The following is a 9,409-nucleotide window of genomic DNA, read 5'->3' on the forward strand; positions in this document are numbered from 1 at the left end:
CACATTGTTTCATGTCAAACTCAAGTGTGCGTAGAAATACAAAATGTATAAACAACATCAAAGTGTTCTTTCCTTTCGCCAGGAGCGACAAAGTGGATCCTTCTGATTGGAAGTTCAATAACAATTCAAGCATGAGAAGTCTGCACTGAGTAGATTCATCCATCAAATATCTGAACCAATTCTCTTCAATATCGAATGTTATCAACTTAGAATCATAATTTTAAAGGTTAATAACACTCAAACTCGTAAAATTATACATATATTCCTGTCATGTTGCCACGTGAAAAGTATCAAAATTCTTTAGAACTTCAACGGAACTCATTCGGCTTATTGAACTCATGCAGAATATTACAACCGATCAACAGCGACACCATGAGGCGAGTTAGTAAACTGTTTTAAAGCGCTGCCTCTCTTTTACGACCTTAGTGGAAACGATGTGAAGAAGGAATTGGTAAAAAGTCAAATTTTGCATGATTTTTTAGATGACTTGTCATCCTCTTGTATGAAAACTGCTATAAAAAGGCTTGGTTTCCTTGACTTTAATTAAGTGTTTGTGCAACTTTGCATATGAGCATAATCACTTAAATCTCAAAAGTGTGACATATTGCAGTGCGAACGCAAACAACCAAGAGCATCTCCTCCCACTTTTATTCAGAATTTCGTCTGCTGTTAAACACACAACAGGAGAAAATCTACACCATGACAATTTTTTTTTTTTTTTTTTTTTTTTTTTACAAGGCTCCTGATAAACCATCTTGCCTTTTTCTGGACCTTCACGACAGACCAGCACACATATACGGATGCTACTTAAACCATTTACCACAACACTTGCATAAATAATATTCATTTACGTCAAACATGACACACAAACATGACAGAAAATGCTACCTGAATAAACAGGGATTCCGGACATTGTTTACGAAGGGGGGGGGGGAGAAGTTTAAAGAGTGCATATTATGGAGAACGGACTTTTTAATTGTCTTGTGTACAAATAGTGGCCTCCCAAATGCGAAATGTCAAATCCAAAAGGTAAGCAGAGCTGCAGTATTCCTTCAGTGCTACCAGTGTACAAATATTACGGTCAGAATTCAACTGTTTATGTTCATTTTCAACTGAATTAGGGTTAATACATCTTAATTAGTTTTAATCTATAGTGAGGAGAGTATACTTAAATTGGTCAGCGGTGACTTATAATTGCAGTCCGGATGGAGAGCGGTGAACATTTCCAGCTCTGCAGGGAGTCTCAGTGTCTCCAACAACACCACGAAAAGCTGCTAGTCCTAAAAGTCACTGAAAAAAAGCAACAAAGCTGTTCCGTTCGCAACACTGAGTAGACCAAGTGTTGCCACGGTAACAAAAGCTGAACAGAATGTGACAAAATGTGGACTATAACTCTTCCATCCTTTGTGTATTTTGACTGAAGAATGTCAGAGACCTTAATTGACACAGATGAGAATTGTTTTAAATGGTGGGGGGGGGAATGTACATGACCCACTTCAACAAACAAAAACACAAGATGCACACACGCACATAGATGGGGGTGTTCTCAGTCTTCAAACTTTCCATCCAGGATGCTTTCGAAGGTGAACGGGAGGAACTTGAAGCCCTGACCAGAGTAAAACTTGTTCTGGAACTCCACCCTGCGTCAACACAACATGAAGGAGACGTGACGGAGGCGTTTAGAGGAATGCCGTGCAAAACATGTCGCTCACGACCCTTGCTCGCCATTCCAAGGGGCCCCCACCCCGCGGTAGCCAGATGCAAGACTTGGACCAGTACCCGAGAATGTGAAGCCTACCTACTTCCTGCCTGGAATGTGATCAGGCGCTATTTTTAGAGGAAAATGGCGATGCTAATTGAAGCGCTGACCTTTCATACGAAGCAGCAGAGGGGAAAGAGTGCGTGACACACATTAAGGAGCTCCATCGGAACTCCTTTGCTAACCAAAGCATCAGCTAGAGCGCTTAAAAAAATAAATAAATAACAGATCCGGAGAAGAACGCGGTGTGGTGCTCACCAGTGCAGCCGCAGCGCGTGCAAGAAAGCGGACAGGCCCTCCATGATGAGCAGGATCGCCACGGTGAGCACGGCGAAGAAGTAAAAGACGATGGCGAGCAGGACGAAGCCGGCCACGCTTCGTGTGGAGAGGCCGATGTGCATCACCATGGACCACAGCACCTCGGACAACTCTGTCGTAAACCAGACGCCGCGTTGGCCATCGGCAGGCACGTTGTGCTTTTGCAATCAAATTGGAGTCTTTTATGGAGTTAAATTACGAACTTACGTGCGTGAGCCAGACTGAGAGCCCAAAGCCTCAGGTAGGAGGCCGTGTTGGAGATACAACCCAGGCAGTACTCGATGGTGTGTATTGCCTGATGCACGGCCACGTCTGCAAAGTTAAACTAAGGCACAATAAGCATGCCGGTCAGTATGGTGGAAAGCAGGACACCCCTGGAGATCAGTCAGGAATTGTGTCAATTAGACAGCAGCCATTAACCAAGCGTGAACCACTAAGCACCAAGTTATGCACTGCGTCATCCCGACACATACACCAACACAACACAAGGGGGCGACAAAGCTACGGAAAAGACAGACTGTGGTGTGGCAGGCTTCAGGTCCTACCTCGTCCTCCTCGCGGGCCTTGAAAGCAGACGACAGAAGGCAACGCTTGATTATTGACCACACACACACACACACGAACACACGAACACAAACACACACAGCAAACAGCCATGGAAGAAATGGGTTATACACTACAAAAGTGAAGAATTAGGTTATAAAAATAAAAAAAAAGTCAAATAATCAGGATTTGTAATACCGTCGAATCTTTGTGGTCAAACGTTCGCTGACTTACCTCTGATTTTGAAACAATTGGTTTAATATGAAATCATGCACATTAAAAAAAATATTCTACACACAGGCAATGTTTTAATGAACCGCCTAACATCCTTTGCTGTCAGTACGGTTTTCCTCCTCTTATAACATGCTTCATTGTCCTGACTTTGGGATAAGGAAAAAAAAAAACTAAGGCAAAGAAAAAGCAAAAACACACCAGAGGAAACCAGAGTCATTGTCATTTGACCTCAGAGATTCCACTGTATTTGAACACAATTACCAGTAACAAGAGAGACTTGATACATAATGGATGTTAGTAGTGGAAACAAATAAATCATTCAAAGGCCTACGCAATCTCACCTCAGGCTCTTCTTCCGAGTGTTGCGACAGCTGGTCGTGCTGGATGATTTCCGCCTCGTCCTCAGTGGGCCCGTTACCCACCCGGATGCCCCCAAAGTTCTGCATGCCCTGTGGCGCGACACAGGAGTCCTCAGTTCAGTACTGACGAATATTGTTTTAAGATGAAGAGTAACACGCAATGAACTACTTTGTGCAACGGCATAAGAATACGTCACGCAGCACAAGACGGGATGCTTTATATTAATGGCCTGCGAGAGTTTGAACCCAAAGTTTGACTGCAATTCAGACTTTACTACGTTCTAGGCATAGAGATAGAATAAGTTTTTTGGGTATCATTGTCCGAAAAAAACTCCGTCATTAACCGAAGAAGCCACTAAGTGGTAAGCGAGAGTGAAGAACATCTTACCAGGTTTTTACGCCACATATATTGTCTCCGCAGGACCAGAGTTTTCACTATCAACATGCAAGGAACACATGCCAAGGCGATGAGCACCAGGAGGGTCTGCAGAGCTTGCTGTGACAAGAAACGAAGAAAATTCAGCTTTTTTTTTTTTTTTAACTAAAATGATGATTTTACCAACAAAATGTGCTCCTGACCTGTCCCGTGTAGAGAGGCTTGACGGTCGGGTCGCTGTAGTTGAAGAGGAACATGTTGATGAAGGCGATCAGCAGACTGGGAGCGTCGCGCGACAGCCGCACGTCGTACGAGAGCCACTTGTAAAAGATGAGCAGCACCAGGTAGCCGAAGAGGCTGGCCATGAAGACGATCTCGGGGATGAATCCCAAGTAGATGTTCAGCGGCTTCTTGAAATAACTACAAGAGAGTTGACGACTTGAAGGGAAGGAACGAGAACGAGACGCGGACGTGAAAAACACTCACAGGTGGTTGAAGAGACTGAGAGTGACACCAAACAGCATGTGGATGACACCCAGGATTATCGACATCTTCATCTTGAAGGAGTTTAAAAAGGTCAGCTTGTTCGTTGCAATATTCCAGATCTGATGGATAAGATCTTGTTTAGTGTTTCGAACTGCTCTACATGGATATATATCTTTAAAAAAAATAAATAAATCAGTTAAGAGTTGGGCTATAGCAAAGGAAGGAAAACATTTGTAATTTTTTTTCCTTTCCCTAAGGGTACGATTTAATATTTTTGTTAACAAAGCGTAGGAGCAGAAAAATTACCGGATCAATGCCTATAGGGTAGGGCCCTTTAAAAACGCCGTCTACCGCTGGGTCTAACTGCAAAACTTTGTTGCCTTCAAGTGTTGCAAACCTGAAAACAAAAGACGTCATTGTGAAAAAAAAAGAAAAAAAAGATATTAGCTAAATTTTGTGATCGCCTCGCGCCACATACGACCAATTGCCTCCCACGCGGGCGTCAAACATGGGCCGCACGCTCCAGCCCGAGCCGAAGACGTTCAGCGATTTGGAAAAACAGTCGTTGTAGATGATGCCCGTGTAGATGGAGAAGATGCCCATCAGCAGGATGATGTAGCGCCCCCCGAACACCATACTGAACATCTGACAAAAAAGCAGCCAAGTAAAAAAATAAAACTGTCTTACCGCGGCTCGGCTCAATGTTAAGTGGCATCGCGAGTGTGTCGGCATGAACTTGATGGGGCGGGTGATGAAACGTGGGGGTGGGATACCTCATTGTCGTTCTTTTGGGCGATCAGCCGGCTTTCTCGCAAGACGAGGTACAGAGCGGCGCAGGTCATGAGCACGCCGTGGCCCAGGTCGCCAAACATGACGGCGAACAGGAATGGGAAGGTGATGATGGTGTATGGAGCTGGATTGGTTGCACGCCAGATGGGGAGTGGAGATATATTGTGGATGACGGGACAGGAAGCTGGAAGTGTGACAACAGAAAAGCGCAACACGCAAGCACACCTGGGTTGATCTCGCGGTAGCTGCCGATTCCGTAGGCGTCCACAATGTTTTGAAAGCCGGAGGTAAGCTTGTTTGTCTTGTTGTAGGTGGGCGGAGTCTGTTTGGTCTGCATCCTGTTCAGGATGGAAGGCACGGTGGAGCCGCTCTTCTCCTGAATGACACGACGGCAAAAGTTTTGTCACCGCCACTTTTTCCGCAGGTGGACCGAATCTCGGTCGCCAACTCGTGTGGATCCGTCCGGCCACTCACCGTGCCTCTGCGCAGAGCGAACTGGATGGAGTCCAGGTCGGAGACGGGACACCACACCTCGGCGATGAGACACTTCTGGGTGACGTCGATGTTGCACAGGTTGAGGGTGTGGTAGATGGCTTTCATCTTCCTCACCTTGATGAACCAAACGCGCACCGCTTTGGCTGCCGCCTGCAGGACGCGCTGCCTGTGGTCCTCCGTCTGGTTCAACACCTTGAGGAAGGGTGGAGGGGGGAAATGCGCACGGACTGTTAAATTATCGATGACTACGTATGCGAGCGTTAAACGAATTACCATTTGCAAGTCATCGATGCGGGCGTTCACTCCTGCTAGCATCTCTTTCCTCTCCTGAGGCGTTTCCGGACACGGATACAATGTTGCTCGAAAGCTGGTAGAAAGGCAGAGATGAACAAAAAAAACAAAAAAAAACAAATTGGACATCATTGCGCCTTTTTTTTTTATATACACACCCCTCACAAATCTTCTTCACTCTGTTCTTCAGCTGGTCTCCCTGGAAGAAGATGATGAAGACAGACTTGTGGACTTGATCGCCCTGTGGACATACGAAACAGTGTGCTCGTATAAATGTCACGTTATAAAACCTGGCAACCGTTTGAAACGGTGAATGTCCCCTCAAAACTGCAGGCTGACCGAAGTCGGGTCCTCCAGCGGGTCCTCGATATCCGCTTGCCTCAGGAACACGTTGCCCCTGCAAACTCTCCACAGCATCCTCTCAAACGTGGGGATGCGCTCCCTTCCGATGACTCCAGCAACAAATCTGCGCAAAAGACAAAGTCGCTGTTTGTACGTGAACACGAAGGACAGCGATAAAGTCTTCAATAGTAGGTCTTACCCGAGCCGGAGGGGAGCCCCTCGATTGACCTCGTTGGGATCCAGCAGGGTGGACGACTCTTCCAGCAAAGTGGGGTCTTCCATCTGCGTTAACAAATAACACGACGGGGATGAACAGCACCATCGAAGGTTAATAGCTAAACGCCAGCATGTCCGGCTAAATGATTAACCTCCAACACGGCTCATTTCAACTCATTAAAGACGACTTGACACACGCGGACAAGACGGCAATGTTTGTGGAGGCGGTCGAGCGGCACTGACGTCGGAGCAAAGGGGCGGAAAAACAGACACTTGGTTGCAATTGAGACGCCAAGTGTGACAAATTTGGCACATCCCGTTTTGGCCGGCACATGTGTGTGGGTGTGTGTGCGTGTGTGTGTGTTGTCCGGCTGACCTCATCAAAAAACTGCTGTGTGCGCCGCAGAATGTGCTTGAGCTCGGTCAGCTCCAGGAAGTTCTTCTTCAAGGCTTCCTGGTTGGTGTTGATTTCTTTCAGTTCGTTTTCCAGCTTCTCAAACGTGGCCTGACGCAGGAGAAAAAAAAAAAAAAGAGCCAAGTGAGTAACGACGTGATGGCTGAAAGCAAACCGCGGCGCCGGTTAACGCTCGCTTCTTCCTCACCTCCAAGTCGATCATGTCTCTTGGGAAGGGGACTTCGGGGTTCTCGCCGGTGTCCACGATCGGGATATTGGCCTTCTTGATCTCCTTCTCTACAAATCCTGTCAATGAGAAGCCATTGTTTTGCTTTCCTGTAGGAAACTCCACCAACGTAATCAATCTTAAATATATAATCATATTTTTTTTATGTATTGAGACTTATTCTCGAAAATAAAGAGTCACAATATGATTTGTTGTGTATGTTTTTTCTCCATTGTATATTTAATTACAATGTAACAACAAATTTCTTTCTCCTCCAAATATTGTTAGAAGAAATTTCAGATATATTCATAGTGACCGAGTAATACATGACATGGGTTTCGTGTTCTAACCGCGGGCAAGGACTTACTCAATTTGCGGCCCATTTCCTCACATCGCCGCACTTCATTGACAAACTTGCGCTGGAACACGTTCACATCAGGATTCAACTGCGACAAGACACAATAAAAGCATTTTCTAATATTTTTATAATACCGCTGACACATACGTCCTCAAAATAGCAGCTCCACATTAAAGTAGCAAAACAAATACAGGCCTTTGTCTCACTCCAAATAAATGCCATACAGTTAAGTAAATAGGCTTTTTTATTTTATTTTTTTTAAATCCATCTCCAGCACAAAGCTTTCCTTGGAGAAAGTCAGGAGTGGGTGTTCTCGTGAGGAATAAAGCATAAACTGTGAGCACATGATCACAATGCCGCGGTGAGCAACGCACACATTCTCAGCAAGCTTCCTGAACCTTATTCCCCCTCCCCACCTACAGGACGGCCATTTTGAGAACACCATCAGATAACCCAAATTAGAATGGGCGAGCGACTCACATCCCGGAACTGCACCATCCCAATCTCTCCCAGCTCACTGACACAGCAGTAGGCCGCCTCCGACTGCAGGAAGAGCTGCGCCAGCGTCATCTCTTCGCTCCTGAAGAGTTCCCCCATGTCCGCGGCGGCTTTGCGGGTGCCCCGGCACGCTCTTCAGGAAGGAATCACCTAAAAGAAATCTCGTTAACAACCGTTACAAGGGACCGTCGCGGAGACGGCGTCGCCTATATGCGATTCACCATTCACGAGCTTCGGTGGTGCAAATTCCTCATGCAAATGTCAGTGATTGACGTCAATTTTTCTGTCTTTCGAATGCAGGAAAATATAGCACATAAAGCACGTCAGAAACTGCCACACTCTTAATGATTTATTATTTAAAGAGTCATTTTGTAAGATGAGTTTGAAATTATATTTAAGTACATTGAAGTGACTTCCAAACATTTTTAAGGGTGGGATCAATTACTGGTGGATTTCGGCTTGGTCCCACTTTGAAAAGTTGTCTTGAGTCGCACTGCAGTGCGACGCTCACTAATGATGGAGACTACTAAATATCAGATGTGTGCACTTTGGCAGCTGCCTGGGAGAGGTTGCCATGTGACTAGGAAGGAAAAGAAAATCGGGTTGCCTTTACGCTGATCCCATGATCAGGGCAGGAATGCAGTTACGTTACCAAACACTTAATAGCACAAAACAAATGGAAATTACACAAAGTGAGTGGTGGTGTAGATTGACAGCGCAGAATAAATCATTAACAATTTATGGACAAGTTCTGGGATGCCAGATGAGGGAAAAAAGGAGGAATTCCTTAGATCACAGAGGCACTTCAACCACCTCGTAATGGGAGGAAAGGACCACGCAGAGCTTATCTGTGGATTATGAAGGGAGCATGTGACCTGTGGCACCATTAAACCTAACTACTCCCTCAATTTAAGCACAAAATTCAACGTAGTCCGTTGTGTTGTTACTTAACACCAACAAACACGACGCCAGCCTTTGGTCCGTCACAGCATCAACAAACAGCTAATTGAATGATATTCTAACATTGAAGATGCAAGCTCCTCGGCTAACTTTATTTACGTTTTATATAAGCATATTTGTATTGTTTTCCCACGGAAATAGTATATCGCTTTTAGCAAACGGAAAATTATACAAGTAACCAGTCAGTATATTAGCACATAAACGTTGTGCGCGGCCAGTCGACTAATTAGCTTACTTAGTTTACATCGCCTCATTAAATGATGAGTTTACAGGGTGGCTAATGGCTAACTTTACGCACCTGTTGCAGATTGTCAAATACCTCATTTTGCTCCGACCGAAGCTCAATAATCATCGGGTGATTTTATTGAACTTACTACTGAGATGGAGATAAAAGCGTCTCGGCCGTGTTCTTTTTTTCCCCGGTTGTCACGTTCTTATCCTATTTGTTGTGTTCGACTTCGGCAACAGGAGAAAGAAATTTGTCCGCGACTTCCCAAAGCGGAAGTGGACTGATGATCACGTGATGTGACGACCCACCAAGCTATGAATATTGATACAAATTAAAGCATAATAATAATAATTGACAAGTACAGACCTGAGTTAAACGCTACAGAGAAATTCTTTTTGTCGAATGTCTTAATTTTTTAACATACCGGAAAAGAAGAATTTGCTCTGTTACGATGTAAAGTTGTGAAGTCACTCACGACCACATGAGGGCAGTAAGGATATAAATATAAATTACCGAGTTGTTTGATGCGTTGTCTT

General features: G+C 45.0%; 1 protein-coding gene across 4 annotated transcripts; it reads right to left on the reverse strand.

Moving 5' to 3' along the window:
* Positions 1-630: 630 nt before the first annotated feature.
* Positions 631-9,165, reverse strand: atp6v0a1a (ATPase H+ transporting V0 subunit a1a). Of its 4 annotated transcripts, none has more exons than XM_088317109.1 (22): positions 9,019-9,165; positions 7,667-7,834; positions 7,196-7,274; positions 6,811-6,908; positions 6,585-6,713; positions 6,192-6,274; positions 5,990-6,116; positions 5,809-5,891; positions 5,633-5,726; positions 5,339-5,551; positions 5,090-5,240; positions 4,849-4,988; positions 4,554-4,720; positions 4,382-4,472; positions 4,076-4,194; positions 3,793-4,009; positions 3,602-3,709; positions 3,196-3,303; positions 2,623-2,640; positions 2,285-2,402; positions 2,018-2,189; positions 631-1,640 (listed from the first exon to the last, which is right to left on the reverse strand). In XM_088317109.1, exons 2-22 carry the CDS (start codon positions 7,781-7,783, stop codon positions 1,547-1,549), a joined length of 2,526 nt encoding a protein of 841 aa, XP_088173235.1. In that variant the 5' UTR covers positions 7,784-7,834; positions 9,019-9,165; the 3' UTR covers positions 631-1,546. The 4 variants fall into 4 exon arrangements, with proteins under 4 accessions (XP_088173235.1, XP_088173233.1, XP_088173234.1 ...); XM_088317107.1 differs by having other exon boundaries at positions 2,623-2,667; XM_088317108.1 differs by having other exon boundaries at positions 2,623-2,667; positions 8,943-9,130.
* Between the last annotated feature and the right edge of the window lie 244 nt (positions 9,166-9,409).

Source organism: Idiotropiscis lumnitzeri, chromosome 15 (genome assembly GCF_059441095.1).
Source record: "Idiotropiscis lumnitzeri isolate Australia: NSW breed Sydney's pygmy pipehorse chromosome 15, RoL_Ilum_1.0, whole genome shotgun sequence".
Classification (NCBI taxonomy): Eukaryota; Metazoa; Chordata; class Actinopteri; order Syngnathiformes; family Syngnathidae; genus Idiotropiscis; species Idiotropiscis lumnitzeri.